General features: G+C 41.4%; 2 protein-coding genes across 2 annotated transcripts; both read left to right on the top strand.

The window, feature by feature from the left end:
* The first annotated feature begins 4,301 nt into the window (after positions 1-4,301).
* On the top strand, positions 4,302-8,473 carry LOC133919662 (AT-rich interactive domain-containing protein 5-like). The gene is made up of 13 exons (XM_062364122.1): positions 4,302-5,029; positions 5,127-5,166; positions 5,394-5,446; positions 5,546-5,591; positions 6,068-6,160; positions 6,595-6,714; positions 6,793-6,844; positions 6,920-6,995; positions 7,232-7,298; positions 7,466-7,516; positions 7,645-7,737; positions 7,816-7,995; positions 8,083-8,473. The coding sequence occupies exons 1-12, from the start codon at positions 4,410-4,412 to the stop codon at positions 7,918-7,920; spliced, it is 1,416 nt and encodes a 471-aa protein (XP_062220106.1). The 5' UTR covers positions 4,302-4,409; the 3' UTR covers positions 7,921-7,995; positions 8,083-8,473.
* A 7,521-nt stretch (positions 8,474-15,994) lies between these two features.
* On the top strand, positions 15,995-21,521 carry LOC133919661 (pyrophosphate--fructose 6-phosphate 1-phosphotransferase subunit alpha-like). The gene is made up of 18 exons (XM_062364120.1): positions 15,995-16,307; positions 17,006-17,178; positions 17,307-17,419; positions 17,965-18,153; positions 18,235-18,302; positions 18,415-18,498; positions 18,744-18,797; positions 19,182-19,262; positions 19,344-19,437; positions 19,543-19,616; positions 19,683-19,793; positions 19,882-19,926; positions 20,025-20,081; positions 20,194-20,298; positions 20,373-20,489; positions 20,600-20,703; positions 20,877-21,042; positions 21,149-21,521. Exons 1-18 carry the CDS (start codon positions 16,218-16,220, stop codon positions 21,272-21,274), a joined length of 1,851 nt encoding a protein of 616 aa, XP_062220104.1. The 5' UTR covers positions 15,995-16,217; the 3' UTR covers positions 21,275-21,521.
* The last annotated feature ends 2,536 nt before the right edge of the window (positions 21,522-24,057 follow it).

The following is a 24,057-nucleotide window of genomic DNA, read 5'->3' as shown; positions in this document are numbered from 1 at the left end:
TGGAGGGCATGTCGGGGAGGGCAGTTCTAGTAGAGAGGGAGCTAAAGTGGACCCTTCTGAGGTAGATATAGGATGCATAGATGATAAAGTCGGTTGTAGCAGGGATGAAAAAGCTGTTGATAACAATGACCCGGTGCTGGCAATCCAGTACTTTTGTGATGCTGGATCGCTGGATTGTGTCGTTGTTAAGTATAACATCTTATCTAATTGGAGATATCAGAATAGCAAAATCCAGGTTGGGCAACAGTTTGATAACAAAGGGAGATCATCCACTTTATTAGCAACTATGATATAATGACAAGAAGAGACCACAAGTGCACTCGATCTAACCCTACGGAGTATGAGGTCAGGTGTATCAAGCACCTGAATTGTCCTTACTTCATACAAACACATAAGCTAAAATATAAGAACTATTTTATAATCAATAGACACATCCCACTACATGTAGTGAAGAGGTCATTAGAAATGTGAGCCACACCGTTGATGCGAGATTCATAGCCTAACTCCTCATCGCCCTTGTTGGCACGGACATTTGTTTGTCGCCAAAATCCATTATGGAGGAGGTGTAGACTAAGACGGGTATGCTGATCAATTACCACATTGCGTGGCGAGCGAAGTAGAAGGCGTTGAAGATGTTGTTTGGAAGCTTCGAGGAGTCTTACAACTATGCTTCAAGGCTACTGTAGAAGATTGCCATGACAAATCCAGGGACTCAGTGAGCCATGGCAGATGAGCCGATTAAGCTAAAGGATGGGTCATACAGCACCACTGATCGATATCTCACTAGGTTATTCTGGTCCTATGGACAATGCAGCGAAGCTTTCAGATATTGCATGCCGGCTGTATGCGTGGATACCACATTTCTGAGCAGCAAGTACCATGGTACCCTTATGATAGCGATAGCGGTAGATGCAAATAATCAGATCATTCCTTTCGCGTTTGCAATGGTTGAGAGTGAGAACAATGATAAGTGGATGTGGTTTCTCACCTTGGTGATGGCACGTATCATGGGCAACAGGGAACGAGTTTGCATCATCTCAGATCGCAACAAGAGCCTTCTGCATGTATTGGACGTGCTGCATGATAGCACAAACTACTTCATTGCATGGCCTAATGTGGAGAGAAGATAATGCATGCAACACTTGGGAGCAAACTTTACACAAGGTACCGTAGCAAGTCTCTTATAAAGGGATTCAAAGGGTTATGTCTGCAGAACCAATATGCAAAGTTCAACGAGATATGAAGAGAGTTAAATGAGACCACTCGTAAGATGATAATAGAGCAACAAGGACAACAGGACCATCTGCGAACGCAAATGGTTAGGGGACAAACTATTGTTAGCCATTCACGTGCTACATTAGCCAATAGATAGTGGGGAAGCCGACGGAACGTTGTGCCCTAATCTATGACACTCACGGTGCCAGGTTAGCGCATAGAATTTTAATAATCATATTTTATCATTTCTTATGCAAATAGACCTTCTAAAATTATTGTATCATATGTTAGGTACATCATGATAACAATGAACATAGTGGAGGCGTTCAACAATATTCTAAAGGGAGTATGGGACCTCTCGTTATGTACCATCATTGAGCTCACATTATATTGAGGAGCATATGATTTTCAAATATGCGTTTCTTCAACATCGGAAGCAGCTACAAAGCGATCGAGTGTCCGAAGTGGGTACCTTATCCTCGAGCATGACGCACGGATCTTGGAAGGCCTAGAGCCATGAGACTACAAGGTGGTATGGATGAAGTAGATGCTGTTGATGGCCTACGCAAGTGCAAACTTTGCAAACAACCTAGCCATAACAGGAGAAGATGCCTGACCCGACAATAAACTATCAGGCCAATATCGAACTGTAGTGTATTAGATTTGTTGCATTTTAATTTGTTGTCTGAAGTTATTCTCAATCATAGTTTGTATTAGAAATTATTATTCACCTATTAGTTGTACTACTTATTTTAGTCATTGTTATAGTAGCTAAAAAGAATAATGATATTAGTGATTTCTTGACATAATATCCCTATTGCTTAATGTTGTTGGAGCTTCTTGCAAAAGGAAGGATATGATTCAAGAAAGTCAACAAGAGAGAGTTAGCAAAGCCATATGCAGTGGACAACTTAGTAGTGGAGTGGGCTTAAATCAAGAACAATCACTTCAAAGAGTTGGTGACACTTGTTGGTCCTCTCATTATAAAACCCTTAAGAGGCTAAGTAGTCGGCTCCTTGATGTTATTGAAGTGCTCCAATATGTTGAAAAGAAAGTCCAAATGATGCGAAGAAATGTCAAGCCCATGGTCTCATGGACTATCTCAAGGATTTTGACTTTGTGTTCCACTTGCACTTAATGTTGCTTATTTTAGGACATGTGTCATTGTCATTACAAAGGAAAGATAAAGACATCTTAGAGGCCATGTTAGAGGTGAAGGTAACAAAGCGAAAATTTCAACAAATTAGAAATGATGGTTGGGATTTTCTATTAGGGATTGTATTATCCTTTTATGAAGAACATGACATCCCAAAGTTAGACATGGAACAAGAGGACATTGATCGGCACAAACCAAGGCAAAAGACCAACCGCACCAACTATCAACACTATAGATATAATTGTTTGAATCCAGTTATTGACTTGCAGCTTACATAATTTAGTGACCGTTTCAATGAGGTAAATTCCGAATTGCTTACCCACATTGCTGCTTTTAATCCCAAGAATTCTTTTGATGCTTTCAAATTTGATAGTTTGATGGAATTGGCTAAGTCGTACCCTGATGATTTTAATTCAAGGCAACTGAAGGATCTTAGTCGTGAGCTTCATATTTACATTGATAATGTGTGAGCTGATGATTAGCCAAATTGAATACTATTTCTGAGCTTAGTGACTGATGGTGAAAAAAAAACCATCTTTCTTTTCCTTTGGCCTATCGGTTCCTCAAACTAGTGCTAGTTCTTCCTATCACCACTGTATTAGTGGAGAGGTGTTTTCCAGCAATGAAAATTATGAAGACAGTACTACGGAATCGTATCGGTGATGAATTTATGAATGATTGTGTCATAAGCTTCATGGAACAAGAATTTCTTGATGCAATTCCAAATGATGATGTGATAGTTTGCTTTCGGAAAATGGAGGACCATAGCTGTAGGGTGCAACTATAAGAGGTAACTACAATTGTAAAGAGTTTATTTTGTCATATTATGTTATTGCTAATTTCATTCCTCTGTTATGCATATTTAATTTTTCGCAATATGTCATTATTAATTTATCTCTATGTTATGTATGGTCTTAGATTATTAGAAACTATAAGTTAGTGTCACAAGTCTTTGCTGACCCCTATGACAATTTATCCTAGATTCGTCCCTGAGTGGAAGATCCCTAACATAAACAAAATTATATACTCTCTTTGTCCCAAAATATAGGGCGTATTAGGATTTAGAAAAGTCTTTAGAAGTATATTTTGACTATTAATTTATTTTGTAATATATTATCAGTTGCTATAAAATCAATATCGTATTAAAAGATCTACAAAATATGGTTTTTTGTATATTAAAACATACATATAATTTGACTAATTATTAATTAAAATTTATGAAATTTGATTTTTTTAAATCCTAATACGCCATATATTCTGGGACGGCGGGAGTATTATTGAACTTTCAACTGGTAGAAGTCAGAAAGATGATAAAATGACAGATGTTGTCTCTTGTTGGTGATGGGGAGTATAAAATATTACTGTGAGATGGACATAAAGTAGGGTTGAAGATAGAAAAACGGAGACAAAACTGTTGCTTTGAGAGGAACAAGAAATGAGACTATGAGAGAAAGAAAGAGAAGCTTCATAGGCAAATCATGGCCCAATAAACTGGATATTGGGGACTGCGAAAAGGCGAATCATGTGGATACCACTTTGAATTATAATCTCCTGCTAGATAGACAAAATTATAATGTTTGGGGATTAGGATTAGCATATACCAAGTACGAATAAGTGGCGCAAAAAAATATCATAAAACATACTATTTTACTAAATCCATTTCTTTAGTATTTTTTGTTTGAGGAGCCATTTTGTTGGATACTGAAAAGCATTTACAAGATCAGAAACAAAAATGGGCCTAACCCACAAAGGAGCAAAGCACGGATGGCCCAGCCACACGTGGTGCAACGGTGGGCCCGTCGCTTGAGCCGTCAGCGGTGGTAGCCTTAGCGGTTGGCCCGGCCCTCTAGGGGCCCAGGAGAGGCGGCCCGCGGGCGCGAAGCGGCGAGAGAAGACCCCTTCGCGAGTCGTGAGTGATCCATCCCACTGCAGCCTCCAGGCCATCCGCCTCCTCCGTCTCTCTTCTCGCCTCACGCCTCGGTGCAAACCTGCCGCGAAAATAGCAGCCGCCCGTTCGCTCTCTTCCCCTCCTCCCGCGATGAGCGACGCGCGGGGAGGCGCCGCCGGTTCCGACTGCGACGGGGACGACTCGTACGACCTCCCGCACTCCGAGAAGGAGGCTGTGCCCGTGGCGGAGGCGGGGGCTGCTGCACCTGCGCGGGGCGGGGACGCTCCCCCGGACGACGAGCCGGAGAGCGACGACAGCGAGGGAGGGGGCTCCCCGGATCGGGCGGAGCCCAATGAGGACGCGGATGAGGGCGGGGAGCGCGCGCCGGTGGCCGAGGGTGGCGAGGAACGGGAGGGGATCGTGGGCGTCGCGAGTGTGGAGACGAACGGAGAGGACGCCATCAGCCACGACGGAGACGACGACGAGGAGGAGGAGGATGACGGAGGTGAAGACGAGGAGGATGACGACGACGACTCCACCCCCGATGCGTCACCGAGGGCGGAGATGAAGGTGGAGGGCGAGAGCTCCACCGGGATGGCCCAGAGCGGCGCCAGCCACCGCGTGGAGCCGGACCCCTTCCTCGACGGCGACGACTCCGGGTCGGAGGAGGAGCAAGGGGCGTTCATGGCGGAGCTGGAGCGCTTCCACAGGGAGCACAGCCTCGAGTTCAAGCCGCCCAAGTTCTACGGCAAGGGCCTCAACTGCCTCAAGTGCGCATCTCTCTACACCTCTCGTTTCTCCAAGCTACTCCAGTACATGTCTTCTCGTCTAAACGTAGTTGCCGTGTGTTTGCCCTGTTGGATCCAGGTTGTGGAGGCAGGTCGCGCACTTGGGAGGCCACGAGCAGGTACCTGGTACTGTAGATACTGCAGAGTGAAAATTTCTGTAGTGCGAAATATATTCGTTCCTCACTGAAATCACGAGCAAGTAAAATACCGATGATACATGACGAATCATGTTCAGTTATATTTATGACTGGGCTGCACAACACATCGTTTTCCTTCCTGTCATAAACATTTCAACTTTTTTCGTGAATGTGGACAGTTATTCCAGTTGAATGCTTTGCTTATTTAGGTAACGGTTTGTAAACTATGGCGTCAAGTTGGAGAGACTTTCAGGCCACCGAAGTAAGCGTCTCTTTTCACTATACATGTTAAATGCGAGATTGCAGAAGATCCTTTTTTATGCCGAGTGGTTATTTTTTTGGGGTCATGTTCTTTTTGCAGGACCTGCACTACTGTTTCTTGGTCATTTCGAATTTTCTACGAGAAGGTGATACTTTTGCCGCAGGATTTTGTCTGATTCCGTACTTGTTCTAGGAACACCTATCCTTACTTTTTTTCTCGTAATGTCGCTGATAAGCAGTTTTTTCATGAACAGTACCATAGGCATGCTCCGCTTACATCAGTTTACTTGCAGAACGAACAAGTTACACCACTTGAACTAAGTTTAGCTCTTATAAATATAAATCTTTTCTGGAGAGGCCTAACAAATATAAATACAGAGAGTGAAGGCACAACAATCATTAGTGTATAAAAGTTCTAACCATTTGCCAGAGATTTTTATACATTTTGCGTAACGATGATGCTTAGTGCTCTGAATAGTTTAGAACCGAAGAAATATAACTGCTGCACATGCTTTAGATGCTAGTGCTACTTCATTTAATATTTTAAAAGTCATTGCTCTAAGCTTATGGATTTCCGTTTTATATTTATTCACTGGTTTTCTCGTGTAACTGATCCACTTAGGCACTTCTTGAGTATGAAAAACACAAAGTCCGGACTGGTCAGCTTCAAATACCACCACCGGCCTTACCACAGCCTGGTGGTACTGACCGTGAGGTAACCTTTTTATTTTAATTGTTTTGACAATGCAGTTTTAACTTCTATAACAAATTTATTTACTTTCTAGTTTAGAAGATATTTGTATTGTTTAATGGGGTTCATCTTATCGGTTTAAATGTAATGTAGAACTTTATTTGCTCATTAATCCATTTTCATTGGAGTCATGTAGAATTAGTATTTCGTTGCTACTGAAAGTTAAGGCCACAATCAGAAAGACCAAGGGAATTAGTGGTTGAATTTGTGCACTGTTTCTTGCTTGAAACCTATTGTCAGTTATGAATACAGATTTTAATGAAATGGATGAGCTAATTTAAGATGGAGGTTGCCTTTTAATGTTCCCATCAATATAACACTGCTGAAAATGTTCTGTTGTTGAAAGGTGCAAGCTGCTAATTTTAGTTAGTCTGACAAGTTTGTTGACGGTTTTATAGATGGTTGTGAATCAATCATCTTCTGCCAGAGTTAGAAGGGATGCTGCAGCGCGTGCTATGCAGGGTTGGCATGCTCACCACCTCTTTGCCAACGGCACATATGGAGATCACATTTCAAAGGTAAAAAAAAAGGCTTTTACTGGCATTCACTTTTTTTTTACTTACTATTTTCATTTAAAAATGTTTACCTTTCTACAGGACAAAGATACAGTCCCACTTTCATGTCGTGATAAAAACCTAAAAAGCTTTGGTATGCTTCACAACTTTTCTCTTGCTAATGCATTCTATACAGTTTTTTCTCATGTTTTCTTCATGACATGTTTAGGTGTACTGAAGAGAAAGAAAGCATCTAGTCCAGAGTACACTCACAAGCCGTCCCGCACAAAAGTAAATAAGTCACAGTTAAGGTTTCCTATCCAGTCATTTGGTTATCTTTAAGTATTGGTTGACAATGTGTTAGATGAAGAGGACATGGCCCCCGGACATGCTACTATGCAATTAATATAAATCCTAAATATGTAGTACCTTTTAGTGCAATTGAGCTCATCAGGAAAAGTTGGAGAAATCCTATGTTGTATGCCTGTGTCTATGGTGTGATGGTGCCTATTCTTGTATGTAATGTAATGCTTGCTTTCAGGGAAGATTCTATGGTCCTTGATGTTGGAGAACCTGCCGATTGGGTGAAGATCAATGTTCGACAGACTGTAAGTTCAACTAGGATTGCTTTGTTTAATCAAATGGTGCACAAATATTACATATGTTTTGGAGTGAGTCTGAAATGTGAAATAATTGCATATGAGCTAGTTTTGCTAGTGAACTTCCACTTGGTTTTGAACTAAAGTTATGTCATTTGGTTATTGCTTTCCTGCAGAAAGATTGCTTTGAAGTCTATGCGCTAGTTCCTGGACTTCTACGAGAGGAGGTGAGAATCTTTTCATTGACCTAAAATAAATCCTTTCGGAGATCTATGCCAGATAAGCAAAAGGAGTCTGCCATATATGATGAGGCTATGCTGGAGAGAAAAATGTAATTTTTGTTCTGGTGGTTCAGGTGCATGTTCAGTCAGATCCTGCTGGGCGTCTGGTTATCACTGGGGATCCGGAGCAGCCTGATAATCCTTGGGGGATCACTCCATTCAAGAAGGTGATAACTGTCCTTCGAATAACACGGGCACATTTGAGAGCTCTCTGAGGTTAACAGGAAATGAAATTTCTGTCTCAGGTGGTTAACTTGCCATCAAGGATTGATCCTCACCAAACGTCCGCTGTTGTCACGCTTCATGGTCAGCTATTTGTGCGTGCACCATTTGGGCATGCTGATATGTAGATATGGCGTCCTGTTCACTTCAGTTTCCTTTGGCTGCAGTACCACTTCGCCAGTGGCATTTCTGGATATTTCTAGGTTCATGATTTGTGTTCTCTCAGCCTTTCCTTGCTTCAAAACTCATTCTTTTTTTCTTAAATTTCAAGTCTTATTTTTATTATGCAGGCTTTAATGCAGTTTTGTTGAGGAAGTAGGATTTCATTTGAGCAGATGCCAAGCTGACATAGCAGAACCTATTCTGCAGTTCAAGGCCGGTGTTGCAATCTGTTATTATCTTGTTTACTATTATAGTAGCAAGCATAAACTAGCTGGTTCATGCATGGATTTCAGTTTTATGGGTACATTCTTTTAGAGAGAAAGGAGATGCGGTGGCAGTAGGGCTAAGTTAAGATTAGCTACTTGATATTCTGGTATTATATTTCTGCTATTATTTAGAGAGAAAGGAGACAATCTGGTCTTAACTTATTATTTCTCTTCTATATTGTAAACTAGTTGAATTCGCCGCCCGTTGCCACGGGCACCCTTGAATGATAATTTGTACGACTTACCTGCTGCATGGAAGATAAGTGTTGATGTGTTTCGGTAACTAGTGAGATAATCAATTGGTTCGTAACATGAATAAAATCAGGTAGGATTAAGAATTACGCAAATATTACACCATAGCCATCCAGCAGTGATATTTGTTAAGTAAAGAGATAATTCAATTTGTAAAGTAACATACAATATGTTCAGTTTTCTCTGTTTCAATTTGTAAAGTAACATACAATATGTTCAGTTTTGGTCTCTGTTTCCGAATGTCAAAGAGCTTTCTGAGTTGTATCATTGGTCAACTGAAAGCAAGTGAAGGAAAAACGAAAGCAAAGATCCAGATTGTATATTTTTAAAATATTCTGATATATGAACGTAACAAAGATTTATGGAGATCTTTTCAGTTTACCAATTTCATACAGTGAAGGAGTGCCAAAGCATCAAAACACCAAATTTGCTCCAGAAGAGCATAAATCCTTGCTGATAAGGAAGACACGAAGCATGCAATTCACCTTATATGCATCGTGATTTCCCGCCGCACGGCGGCTCCGTTCCTCCTCGCCCGCCTTCACCCACAGTTCGGCTCTCCTTTCCTCCTCTTTGCACGCGTCCTCTCCAAGCCCTTCACTTCATGCCGTTGCTAAAGGATCCCCTTTCAGGTAACAACCATGGCAATAGTCGCTGTTCAATTTGGTCGGCGGATTGAGTTGGCCTGGTTTCATGATGGGGGATTGCTTGTTCTTAAAGTGCAGGTGCCGTTTCCATGTGCCGGAAGCCGGATGGACTGCAGGCCTGAATTTGAAATAATACCATGACATTGTGCAGTGTTAATTAGCCCTTGGTGAGCTTTCCCATGTGTGTTTGGCCCTGAAAATTTCGTTGCTTTGCGATTTGTTTCCATAGGATGAGGAACTGAGTATATCCGTAAAATCTTGTGTTTGGCTGCCCATGTAGATTTCTCGAGTCAGTGTCGAGGCTGTGCTCTTCTTCTCCCTTTCTTCCTGTACTGTTCAGTATACGCTCTCTGCAGTCCATCTTCGCCTCCGCGTGTATAATTTCTGATTTTATTTTTATGTGTTCAGTTTTATCTGAAAACTGATCTAGAGGTACTGCTTGGGCTCTATGATTGCAGGATTATATTAACCTGATTTGATTTTGTGAGACACCTGTTTAAGAGCCCTTTTATGTAAATTGCAATCACCATTGGAGATTTTCTTTAGTTAGCTGTTTGCTGAACAGAAGGCTGGAATGGATAAGCTACAGAAACAGTTGTAATAATTATTACATTTAAGTTTTTATGTTTTCATTTGCTTCCAATCAAATTACACCCTTATGCTGCATATGTATGAGTGAACCATTCTGTACCTCTAATCACACTTGAGTTTTTTTAATGGTTTTAGATAGTCATTCAGCAGATAATCTCCAGATCCTGGAGAGAACTGGTAGCAGCACACAGGCCACATCTGTAAGAGTTGTTGCCTTAATCTTTGTTATTGATACAGTATGTCTCAGACATTATGAACTGGATCCTGAAAAAGCGGTTAGTTGATGCTTGATGACTTTGTGGGTTACCATGTACAATAAATCTGTTAAGCCACCCATGTTTCATGGTACAAACAATTCTTGCAATATTTTCACATTCTGCGTATGAGGCTACCAAATCAGAGGATGAAAAGAACTGATCATATGCTATGTGCCTGTCTCTCCTCTAAATCAATTTAGGTTAAGCTGGAGTGGAGCCCTTTGTTCTACCATTTGTATGGCATGTATCTAACGTACATATATCAAATACTATTTCATTAATAGTTGGACTTGGTATACGGGTTATGTCTTACAAGCTGATCATCGATCTGTACTTCTGCGCTACATGGGCTGCGCAACACACCCCTCTGTTACTTGCTATTTGTTGGTATGTATATTATGCAGTATAAACTCAGCTAATCTCACTCTGATGTACGTTATTCAGTTACTTCCCTACCATCTATCTGGCATCGTCAACAGGTCAGCGAATCAAAATTGGCCACGCTGTTCAATTTAGCGTACCGTGTTTGTTACTTATAATGTTGACAAATCGCTGGTTGTCTTCCTTGCAAATGGCATCTTAGAAACGAGACAGGGTCACACTTCATTAAGGTTCTAACCAACACCACAGCACAAGTAATGTTGATCAACTACTATCTAATGGTCTCGTCTGATACTCTACAATTAAATACATATTGTATTTTTAGATGTTATATAGTTTCACAAAACAAAGTGGGATGACCAAGCTTCTGTAGACGACGTTGTTGATTACATGGGATAAAACATCCATGACTAAAAGGCAGGAAGTGGAGGAACTAGATAATAGCATGCGAGACGCAATGAGCCAACCAGGTCCTACATATAGGAGTGCATGTGTCACCTAAGGATAGTGCATAACATGAGGGCATAGTGCATCGGTAGTGGCAGGAGGTCGACGATAAAGGTTGCGTGCATCTTCTTGATGATAAATGTGTGTCGTATACAGGGGAGGACATGAACTTTGATAAACTAGAAGATAGCAACTGGAATCACTATATGAAAAAAAGTCATTAGTAATGGGTGACAACCGGCATTAGTGATGGGTCCTCTACCCGTCACTCTTATCGTGTCACTAATGACCACTAATGAGATCATTAGTGATGGGTTATAACTGTGACTGGTCACTAATGTTCAGTTATTAGTGACGGATCGTAACCGTGATCCGTTACTATTAACTGAACATTGGCGACGAGTTGTAATCTTGATCTGTCACTAATGACCGATAAATATTTTTCATATTTTTTGGACACAAAAAAGTCAAAAAAATATTTTTCACCCGAGTCATCCCAATGCAGGCACATCCCATATGCCTCACAAGCCATATTTTTTTCACATTGTTTTCAAGTTTGTGTTCCATGGGAACCGAACCCGCGATCTCCTCCTCGCCCGTGCAGCCACCTTACCACCTCGGCTATCGCCTAGTTGTGATACAAACCGGATATTTTATCCTTTTAACCTCTTTACCAAAGGTCATTAGTAACACGTCATAATTATGACCTGTCACTAATGACTAATTTTGTCAAATTTCGTCGAAGGTTATAATTTTGTTAAATGATCTTAAATAAAAAATTTGTCAACTATAAAGTTGTAGATCTCGTCGAGTTCTACAATGTTCATATAAAGTTTGTCTCCATCTGACTCTGTATGAAAAAGTTTGTATCTAACCCATACAGTGTTCAGTAAAACAGCCATAACTTTTATATACATAGTCCGATTTTGACGTTTGACATCCACTTTCAAAGTTAACGAGGAGGCGCATCTGAAATAAATACACGTATTTAGACATATGCCTTTTTTGACCTGAAAAAGGCTCGGAAGACCCTCGACAGGACCTCTGAAGTTTTTCATCAAAAATTGATTTTCTCTGATTTGCCTAAAATTTTTTAGAGACATAGTGCTATATCTGAAAATTAGTGCTGCACAGATGTTTCATCAATCCGAGTTACCAAATTCACGATAAAAATCTTTGAATTTGCAATTTTCAACTTTGTGACCCTATGTGTCTTTTTCAATGATTCCTACTAGTTTTACACTAGATCTAGCACTTCAGTTTATTATCCTGTGTGTGGTTCATTCGATAGTCTTTATATATTTAGTTGTGCATCTATATGGCTTCAAATAAAAAAGTGATCAACTACAAAGTTATAGACCTTGTCGAGAGCTACAATTTTTATATAAAGTTTTTTTTTCATCTGAATTAGTATAAAAAAGTTATGAATTTTTTACCATACCAGCAATGACTCGGGATCCGACCGGTCATTAGTGACAGGTCACCTAAAGGCCAGTCACTAATGAGTCAGCCATTAGTGACATATGTCTTTATCACCCGTTACTAATAAGCGTGCCCTCTCTACTCGTCACTAATGACTGACTCATTAATGACAGGTCTTTAGGTAATCCTTCATTAATGAGTATGCTCTCTCTATCCGTTACTAATGACTCCATCATTAGTAACAAGCTTTGACCACCCATCAATGCATCCTGTGTTTAGGTTTATGAAATTCTTAATGTTACACCTAACAATGAGCCTTAGCAGTCCTCTGTAGTACATAGTCATGGTCCCGCAATGAATAATGAGTCAATTAGGAGATCACAACATGACAGGAGACCTGTCATCTCGAACGATTGCATTATCTACATGAATGAGGATGTTGATGACATAGGGAGGGCAAAAGATCTCAATCATATAAAGAAGACATGATGAATGAGCATTTGCCTGAGTGGCTTAATATCATGAAGGACGAATTAAAGTCTATGAGCACGATGTATATGATCTAGTAAAAATCCCTGACGGAGCCAGAACAATATGTTGTAAGTGTGTCTACAAACCCGAACATGACTCTAAAAGGAACATTGAAAGGTTCAAAGCAATGATCATCCTAAGGGCTTCTCGCAAAGAGAAGGGATTGAGAACAACGAAGTTTTCTCTCCTGTATCAAGTAAAGATTTTTCTGAATAATTATGGCGCATGTAGCACATTATAATCTAGAGCTGTATCAGATGGACGTAAAGACAACATTCCTTAATAGTGACTTGGAAGAAAATATTTACATGACTCAACTGGAAGATTTTGTCATAGAAGGCAAGGAACATTTAGGATGTTGCCTTTAGAAATTAATTTATTATCTAAAGCAAGCGTCTAGGTAGTGGTATCTCAAGTTTAATAAAGTCATTAGAAATTTTGGCTTTAAAGAAAATAAAGTTGATATGCATTTATGAAAATTTTAAAGAGAGGAAATTCGTCATCTTAGTTCTTTATGCAGATGACATCTTATTGGCCAGCAACAATAAGGATATGCTGTTTGATACCAGGAATTTCTTTTCTCTAATTTTGATATGAAGGATCTTGGTGAAGCCTTTAACGTTCTTGGCATTGAAATTCATCGATATCGGTCCAAATGAGTATTAGGTTTGTCTCAAAAGGTATACATTGGCAAAGTATTGAAGAAATATAATATGCATAATTGATCTGCCACACCTATTGTTAATGGTGATAAGTTTGGGACATTTCAATGTCCGAGGAATAATTATGAAGTTGATCAGATGAATTCGGTTCCTTATGCTTCAGCTGTCGGAAGCATATGTATGCTCAAGTATGTACGCACTCTGACTTAGCTTTTTATGATCGGGATGCTTGACAGATATTAGTCAAATTTAGGACCGGGTCACTGAAAAATCGTTAAGAAGGTCCTTCGCTATTTTTAAGGCACCAAAAACTATATGCTCATATTTAGAAAATCCGATAACCTCGAAGTTGTTGGTTATTTGGATGCAGACTTTGCGAGGTGTGTGAATACTAAGAAATCTACATCAGGTTATATCTTCACCCTCGCTGGAGGAGTTATCTCATGGAAAAGTTCCAAACAAATACTTACAACATCGTGAACGATGCAAGCTGAGTTTTTAGCATGTTATGAGGCTACCGGGCAGGCTGTATGGCTAAAGAACTTTATCTTGAGATTAAGAGTGATCAGCAGCATTTCAAACCATAATTTTTTATATGAGTAACAAAAAGTCAAGTAGTACTGTTAAACACATCAACATTAAGTATCATGTTGCGAAAGATAGAATCCAAGATCAAACTATTAATGTCAAGCATATAAGCACTAAGTCAATGCTTGCTGATCCACTTACTAGGCTTACCATCCTATATTTTTTGATCATATTGCCGGTATAGGGTTATTGGAAAGCCTGTGATTATGGGTTAAGAGGACCATAAAGCAAACCAACTCTCATTAAGCATAACAAATTTTCATTTTGAGACGGACTATAGGTATTTGGGTTTTAATGGTATTTCATTAGCCGCTGTAGTATTTTGCCTTGGTGTGCCATTTCATTGAGAGTAGGCTTATGATGTTAGCCTTACGATCAAATGGGAGAATATTAGAAATGATCTTAGTTATCCTAACAACTCATAACATAAAAGATCCGAGAGTCCAGTGAAGCACGCCCCACCTCTTGCGCCCTAATCAGGGGCGCAACCAATTGATTCGTAGCGGTCCCATTCCACCAACACTATAAAAAGAGGGTCACACCGGGGTCTTGTTTTTGCAATGATAATTCAAGACTGACGCACACCCTAATATACCTAAGCCCTAACCCGATCTCAGGGAGCACTGCAGTGGAGCGAAGACTGCCACCACCGCGCTGTCATCAGCATCTTCACCGTGTCGTCTTCTTCCTCTTGCCGGCTACATCCTCACCGAGCTCCTTCATCAACACGTATGACTACATCAAGCTGTCTACTTCGACTACACTGATGGTTTGCATGGCTACACCGACGCACCTCCTCCTCACCGATCGCTCATGGCATCACCAAATGTAGGTTTGAGCTTCATGCTTCCACTTTTATGGATACTTGATTTAGAGCTTGTAATTTGATGATCACCTAAGTTTAACAGAAAATATTTTTTAGCTATAACAGCAAAATCATGCTATAATAAGTAAAGATTCCACTAATTATCGCGGACTGATAGTAATCCATGTTAGTAATTGAGAGATGAGAGAAGCTTTTGTTGCTGTCTTGCAATTATACATTTTGTTGGTTAATCTCTGCTTTCTAAATGTAGATCTATTTTTTAATGTCATCATTTTTGATGATTATCTCACATTTTTTATAAGATTTATTGCTTCCTCGTAAAACCAAGCATGTGACTAAACATTGAGTTAACTAATATTTCACATGGATATGTATAACAATCAACCTTATGGCTCACTCTCTGCAAACCAACCAAAATGTACACAGTTTGATCACTGTTACTAAGATTTGTGCTTCAACCTCCACCAGTATCCACATAGCTGCCATTAGCCAACTTGCCTCTGCCCCTATCTGTCCAAGAAACCCCTGTCACAATGGGTTCATTTCTTCCCATAACCTCCCTCGTCACCCAATAGCTTCTTTTCTATCTTCCATGGGTTCCTAGCCACTAGATGCGCCAAAGTCGACTACCTTCTTGACATCTCACTCGTCACTCATGGTCATCGCCTTCATCCTTCCCTTGCCCATTGCCACCCTCCATTCCCATGGCTGGCAACATTGCTCAGGTCTTGATGTACCATCGTCCACCGCGTACAACTGAGGTTTATTAGGATATGGCTTAGGGCTTACTCTCTCTAGCCACAAACAAGTGATGTCTTAAATTGTATATAGTTAAACTGTCAAAAAATTACCCATAATTCTCTCATTGTATATCGATATTTAACATTTAAAATATGTGTAAATTTTTCTTGAAAAATAGTTTTTATAATATTAAAAAATCATGACTTTTATAGATGCTAGAATAGAATTTCTAATTTGTTAACGGGGGCAGTTTAATTCGAATTAAATCCTCAAAAAATTTAGAGGACGGCAACGTCTTGTCTAGTGTCCGAGCCCACCGGCCCAAAGCCCAAAACGACTGAATGCCGTAGTATGGGAAGCCCAGTCGGCCCGATTCAGGGGTACGGACGCGATATCATCAAACGCCGGGGAGGCAGCTCGGTACCGAGACCACCGGACGCGAGGGCGACGCGAGGGCGCATCGCATATTCGCATTGGCGTGGGCGAGGGGTTGTTGGCAGGGCACCCGCGGCGCACCGGTATAAAATCCTCCCGCGCCGCACCCGCATCTACCCCATCACAGTGCGCCACCCCCACCAGGCCACCAACGCCAACAAAACCAATCGCAAACTAGACCGGTCGCGGCGGCGACGAGGAGCGGCGCCCGCCAGCGATGGATTCCGATTACGGCGTGCCGCGCGAGCTCTCGGAGGTGCAGAAGAAGCGCGCGCTCTACCAACCCGAGCTGCCCCCCTGCCTCCAGGTCCGCACCTAACCCCCCATTGCCGCTGTAGCCTTCCATTCGTGCGTCATTGCATTCTCGCACGGCCTTCCGGTACAGATCTGCGGCCTGGCGGGTCGCGCGGCGCCAGATCCCGCGCTGTCCTCTGGCCGGATCGGTTTGTTCCGTCGGCGCTGATGTTTACGGTTCACCGTTCGCCTGCTCCCGTCATGTCATACTGTGTATCAGCTGTCACTGAGTGACGCGGCCGTCGCTTTCGCGGGCGAGACTGGATCTGAGTCCTGGTGGACGTCACCTGCGAAATGCGGCTTCTGTCCCGTACTCCCGTTGTGTAGATCGGTCGGCGTGTCTGGCTCGCGGGGGACTTCACGCACGGGGACTTAGAGAATTGCTCGATTTACTGTTTTTATGTCGTTTTGTTCTATTATTATTATGGGCTGTAGTGGAGGGTTGCAACTGGGAGTAAAATGATGGAATGTTCTGTAGCAATCATGGACCTTTCTGCTTAGTTTTCACGGGTCATAGCATTGTTAACGTTTAGGTTGACTCGGTAAGGTCTATCAAATAGATATTTCTCCTGTTTAGGGACACTTTTTAACTGGTGTTTAGATGTGATGAATTCAGAATAGTTTTTCGAAACGATTTTTTGTGTGCGCTCTATTCATAATTAGCTCAATTCATACACTGATGCATGAATTTATTCACTGTATGTAAATTAGGGCACTACCGTGAGGGTGGAGTATGGTGATGCTGCAATTGCTGCTGATCCAGCAGGTGCTCACGTGATCAGTCACGCGTTCCCCCACACCTATGGGCAGCCCCTTGCGCATTTCCTCAGGAAGACGGCTGTTGTCCCTGATGCTACCGTAATATCAGAGCACCCTACAGTCAGGTATTACTATATCGTCTTTCATTTTATATTTCTCTGCAATGCAATTTTTTTGCCCTTGCAAAATTATCTTTCTCTCTGTTCTCTCTCCATACGCGCACAAAAATCTAATCCGTTTGTTCCGAATGCAGGGTTGGCATTGTCTTCTGTGGAAGGCAGTCCCCAGGAGGCCACAATGTTGTTTGGGGACTCTATGAGGCTATCAAGGCTCACAACCAAAACAGCAAACTCATTGGTTTTCTTGGTGAGTGATTTGATGTTTTTCAGGAACCACCTGGGAAAATCCAGTCATCTGCCGTTTGTGCTTTAACATACGAGTCCTGCGAGCAACGTAGCGTATTAGGATGTAGCTGAATTTTCCTGGCGACTGTTGATGTTGTGGCTCATATCAATAAACTTGTACTTCCATTACGTTTTCGTTGTTTGCACTAGATTTGCAGATGATCAACTGCACAGCATTATTGCATCATATGCGATTTAGTCATATGTAATGACGAATTGACTATTGAAGGTCTTCAACCAAACTTTAGTGGGTTCATTTCATCTAAATTAGCAACATGCAGGTATTTCTTAGAACAGTACTCTGTAATCCAAAATCAAAGAAATTACTGATATACAACAGATATACAGCAAAAATTTGGGGGACACCCTGTGCCCTGCCCCCTGAGTTCCTCAGGCTCAGTGTCTCTGGTCCATGCCCCCTCTTGGCTGCCGGGGCTGATATTTAGATGTATGCTTAAAACATACTGGAATTCTTCTTTAACATATTTCTTTTTTATGTTGAAACAGGTGGATCTGATGGTCTGCTTGCACAGAAAACCTTGGAGATCACCGATGAAGTTCTTTCTTCATATAAAAACCAAGGTGGCTACGACATGCTTGGTCGGACAAAGGATCAGATTAGAACAACAGAACAGGTCAATGGTGCAATGGCTAGTTGCCAGGCTTTGAAGTTGGATGCTCTGGTAATCATTGGAGGTATGCTATGTTACATAAATCTACTAAGATAACATTACACTGTATATTTGTCTCAATATCATCGAGTTTCAACTTATGAAGGTGTCACATCCAATACTGATGCTGCTCAACTTGCCGAGACTTTTGCTGAGGCGAAGTGTGCAACAAAGGTACATTGACGGTCTTTTAATATATCGGCACCTTTTCTGGATCCCTTCTGCCCATTGCAAGTGATTAAGTTTCCTTGTATGTAGATGATCTGACTCATCTGTTGTTGAATAGGTTGTAGGTGTTCCTGTAACTTTGAATGGGGACCTTAAGAACCAGTTTGTTGAGACTACTGTTGGCTTTGACACCATATGCAAGGTAGGGACCATTGAACATTACTATGCTTGGACATCCCTTACCATGCATGTAGTTTATGCCTTTACAGCGCTTTCATTTTCTCTATTGTCTATACTGCATTATCAAGTGTTTTGGATAGTTAATTTCAGTGAGGTTGCATATCTTTGAGTCTTGATGTATGTTACTGTGTCATAAGTTCCAGTTTATTGTCATGTTTTTGTAAGTATTTAATATTTTGTTTCTACCCTTGTTCGTTGTTCTAACAGGTCAACTCTCAACTTATAAGCAATGTCTGCACTGATGCTCTGTCCGCTGAGAAGGTGATTATAACATATGATAGATAGCATTGCAGACTCCTATCATGCACCTAGTTCATTCTGATATACTTAACTGGCCGAATGCTAAATTTACCTATGGCCCATTCATTTTTTCATCTTGCTAAATGTTTTGAGGCAATCCATACATTTAATTTTTTTTCGCATTAAATTATTTCAAAAAAAAAAGTTTGCATTACTAATTTGTCATGTTCAAACGAAAAGGAAACATATGAAGTTCTGAATTGACAGTGTTAAGTCTAAATACAGAAAGAACTAATAGAAATTGAATAGGATAGGCGCTGCAACATTTTCGCTCAAGTTGCTATATACAATTTTTTTACGAATTCAATTTCTGATCTGCCTTGTGGCTGTATTTATAAATGACAGTATTACTACTTTATTCGCCTGATGGGACGGAAGGCTTCTCATGTGGCGTTGGAGTGTGCTCTTCAATCACATCCGAACATGGTTTGTAATTCTTGCTCTTGGCCTGTTGACCTGTGTCACAACATTTCCTTACATTCTTTTGAACTTGTATCATATGCTCAGGTTATCCTAGGTGAGGAGGTGGCTGCATCCAAACTTACAATCTTTGATATTACAAAGCAGATATGTGACGCAGTTCAGGCAAGGGCTGAGAAAGGTAGGTCTCCTTGTGTTTTTGTCTGTTAGACGGTGAGATGCTCATGTAACATTAGATTATCTTTTAAATGACAATTTATCGATGTTCCCCTCATATTTTTCACAGACAAGAATCATGGTGTTGTGCTTATTCCTGAGGGCCTTGTGGAGAGTATTCCTGAACTATATGCTCTGCTTCAGGTATGTTGCTCATGTCTTATGGCTACCCATTTACAATTTTACTGACTTGGAGCTACTTGTTTATAGGAAATTCATGGCCTCCACAGTAAAGGTGTTTCTGTTGAGAATATCTCTTCTCAACTTTCACCTTGGGCATCTGCACTATTTGAGTTTTTGCCCCCATTTATTAGGAAGCAGGTATGTATTGTTTCATTTGTTAAGTCTAGGATATCCATAGTTCACATCAGATTTCAGTTGCTTCAACATTGTTGTTTCTCTGATACAGCTACTTCTCCATCCTGAATCTGATGACTCAGCTCAACTTTCTCAGGTACAGTAGCACATGAAATATGTCAAACATTGGTAACTTGTCAATCTGTTTGGATTTATTGTTTCTGATGACTTATCTCTACTTGTTTTTCTGTGCAGATTGAGACTGAAAAGCTTCTAGCCCAATTAGTTGAGACTGAAATGAACAGACGTTTAGTATGCTTTCTTTGCACTTTCTTTTAACGTCCAGCTTAATTGAGAGGCATATATGGATGTCTACTCGGGGAGCATTGTGTTCTATCAGTGATGTTCTTGGCCATTTTTGCAGAAGGAAGGCACTTACAAAGGAAAGAAATTCAACGCAATCTGTCACTTTTTTGGCTACCAAGCTAGGGGTGCACTGCCTTCAAAGTTCGACTGCGATTATGCCTATGCAAGTCCCAGCTCAGCTTAACTTTTAATGAAGCATATTGTTTGTTGATTTATCATGTTGGTTGTTGGTTTCAGGTTTTGGGGCATGTATGCTACCACATCTTAGCTGCTGGTTTGAACGGTTACATGGCTACTGTGACAAATCTCAAGAGTCCAGCTAACAAGTGGCGATGCGGTGCAGCTCCTATTTCGGTAAGATCGGGACTACTATACCTATAAATAATTTGTTGTGTTATATGTGAACCAGTCCAGTTTAGGATAAGTATGAAGGTAACATCTAACCCATGTCTGTTTCCCTGCAGTCTATGATGACTATTAAGCGATGGTTGCGTGGCCCTGCAACCACTCAAATTGGGAAGCCTGCTGTTCACATGGCTAGCGTCGACTTGAAAGGAAAAGCATATGAGTAAGTTTGAGAAATTCCTCGTTATATTTTATATCAATGGATAAAAGGCACCATGTTATTAAACTTTTATTCCTTTCTCCTCCGAGCTTTGGGGAACCTGCCTTAGGTGCCTATCTGAAAGTATCTTTCTAATTCTGATGGCCTCTGATCTCATTGGCACTCGCATTTTCCAGGGTGTTGAGGCAGAATTCTTCCAGCTTTTTGTTGGAAGACATCTACAGAAACCCAGGCCCACTCCAATTTGAAGGTTCAGGTGCTGATTCAAAACCTATTTCATTGTGCGTTGAGGATCAAGACTACATGGGCAGGATAAAGAAATTGAAGGAATACCTGGAGAAGGTAGTTTCCATGTCCCCAATATATTTTTGCTCCAAACCCACAAAACGCCTCACTTATAACAAGTTCCGCATTGGTTGTGACTAATTCCTTTTGCTATGTCATGCAGGTGAAAAGCATTGTGAAGCCTGGGTGCTCGCAGGATGTTCTTAAAGCGGCGCTGAGTGCTATGTCTTCTGTGACGGAGACACTGAATATCATGACTTCAGCTTCCACTGGCCAGACAGTCCTCTGAGTCAAACGGAACCACTTTATGGTTTGGATCATAATCCACATGTTACCCTGGTGGCCTTTTCCTGCGACTGTTGGGCTTAGATGCTATCCCACGGGTTCTTTCGTAGTTTTTGGAGAGTTTTATCAGTTTTGACTCCGGTAGTTTATCAGCATTTGTTGTTGATGAGTTGAACTGGAATAATTGTTCAAACAGCCTATTGTGATCTCTTAAATAAACAAATTCTGTGACTACATTCCTATTTCTTTCATGCGAATGAGAAAATACCAACAAAAAAAAAAACTTATAGCGATCCCCATCCATTGATGTTAACTGATTGCTTTGTGTTTGCGACATCAAACAGTTCGATTGTTGGTCTGTAAGAAAGTCAACTGATGATTGGGAAGCCGGCTTCGAAGCCGGTGACGGTAAGGATATCTTTAGCAAATATTTGAAAAATTTATCTCCTATAACACTTATAACATTATTTATTTTTTCATCTCTAAATAGCTATCTCTATTATCCTTCAGACTCATAATCATCTTTTATGAATAGTGATGTGAATAAGTGAGAAAGTCAAAAAATTTGAAGTATCTGCATCACTGTAGTATTAGATTCGCAACACTGTAGCAGTGAATACTGTAACTGTTTCAGATGATGGCTATGGATCTAAAGAGAGGAAAAAATAATAGACCGTGCTGAATAGGGATGTAGCTGGTCATCTCCAGTAGATACTTTAAAATTTTATCTCCTGTAACATTATTACAATATCTTCTAACACTATTACAACATCCTTTATTTTTTCATCTCCAACAGCTATCATATTTCCTACCTTCTACTACTTTTCTCCTCCCTCCGGACCCACAATCAGCCTCTGAGAACAGTGTTGCGGCTGCTACAGTAATTCGGCGAACTGGCAGATTCTCTCTCCTTAATACTGTAGCACTTGGTACAGATCTGTTAGAAAGAAATTTTGAGTGGTACCGTACTTTGCGGGGTTGCGGAGTACTGTAGCACTGAATACAGACTCTGCTGGAGATGCTAAGTCCGTATAACTGTAGTGGTCCTAAGGTAAGTTATGGGTATGTTGGGCATATCTGCCGGCCTATTCTATTTTGGTGTTGTGAAGTTTTCTTCTGGCATGCAATTATTCTCCTTTTCATTTTTCACTGTCCAGTTTCTGCAATCTACAATTCTGCATCCTTCGCTAAGTCACCAGCAAGTGTAGCATGTACTGTCTTCCGTGCCCACATGTCCTGCTCTCAACTCTTCCGGTATTAAACCAAGTTTCCCAGAATGGAAATTACAATTCTACAAACTTTGTGTAATTTCTCTTGAGGAGAGTTCAGGATCGGGGGACACGAGGCAGGTGGTGTCCGCGTTCGCAACGTTCCGGAGATGCGACGGGAAGCGAGAACGGGAAGCGCCACTGACTTCTGCTCCTGGCGGAGATAATCTGATACGGTGCTGGACTCTACGCGCTAGCGTGTTACCTGTCCTCTGAAATTTGTAATTTTAGGACTGTCCATTGTGTCGCTCTGTGTCCGCGATCGCTTTCAATAGTTTGATCATTGACCAGGTTGGGTACATCGTACATGGATCGGATGGCCGTGACCCATGAGCTGTTGCGACTCGGAAGCACAAGGCAATACCTCAAGCCTACTAGGCCCAGGTCCAGGTTGGTCATCAAGGCATCAACCATCGCTCATGTCACTGCTTGCTTTGGGGCTTCAGATTGCTGCCCTGCGATGCCGTGGCACGTCGACAATAGGATATCAGGTGAGGGGAGGTCCACCAGCCGGCAGGTATGGTAGCCGCCATGCCTCACCATACTAGTGAATCCGCCCTTGGGGAATAGATGTACAAGTAGTTTAGTGTATAGTGAACATGGCTGGGGCATGTCGTATGCCGTGGATGATGTAAATTTATAAATTATAGCAACCAGTGAAATTAGATCAAGGGGAGTTGTTGGCAATTGTAGCGATGGTTGGTGTTACCGGATTGAATTATCAGTTCTGACTGATATCGGCGTGTTTTCATTCAGATTGGTTCGTTTTTGATATCCCAATATTCCCGAGTTCGTTCCCGTTTTCGGCTTTCTCGTTTTTGATTCCTTTTTCGAGAGAAAATGTGAATGTGAAAACGGTTAAAGAGTTTTCCTAACCGTTTCATCCATTTTTATCTCTAAACAATGTTAGATTCTTATAGTTAAGTGTTTAAAGAAAGAGAGTGTTAAACACCTAGATAAAAATTGTAATTTTCAATACAAATAAAGATTACATATGCTTAAACATAATTAACTATCTTATTAATACTAATATAAGCAGTGATGCTTAAGTAATCACATTGCTCTCCGCTAAACACCTAGTGTAGATGAGAAAAAAAACCTAATTTTTTTTTCAATAGCACCCCCTCTAAACAGCCATTGTACGTGCTCCAACGGTGCGCCGCCTGCACACTGGCACCGGTTGGACTCCCGCGCCGATCCGACCGATTCGACAGCCCTAACAGGCCGTCAGTGCTGAATTCCACCTTGCCACGGCGCCACCGCGGAAAGAAATCTAGGGGAACACGTCGGAATCGGTAATCACACACGACGTGAGAGAAGCGGACAATTAGAACCTCTACCGCTCTATGCCCACTCTCTCTCTCTGTCACTCCTCGCCTCGGGGCTCCCGCCGACAGGCGGCTCGACCGATCGATGGGGGCGGGGACTAATGGCGTGAGTAATGGCACGGCGGCCGCGGTCGCCGGAGAGCGGCAGAGGACGGGACCACAATGTTCCGGGGCACGGCCTACTCGCCGCT

The sequence above is a fragment of the Phragmites australis genome, chromosome 5 (genome assembly GCF_958298935.1).
Source record: "Phragmites australis chromosome 5, lpPhrAust1.1, whole genome shotgun sequence".
NCBI lineage: Eukaryota > Viridiplantae > Streptophyta > Magnoliopsida > Poales > Poaceae > Phragmites > Phragmites australis.
Note: the sequence above shows the minus strand (reverse complement) of the source record. Positions and strands in the feature narration are given on the sequence as shown.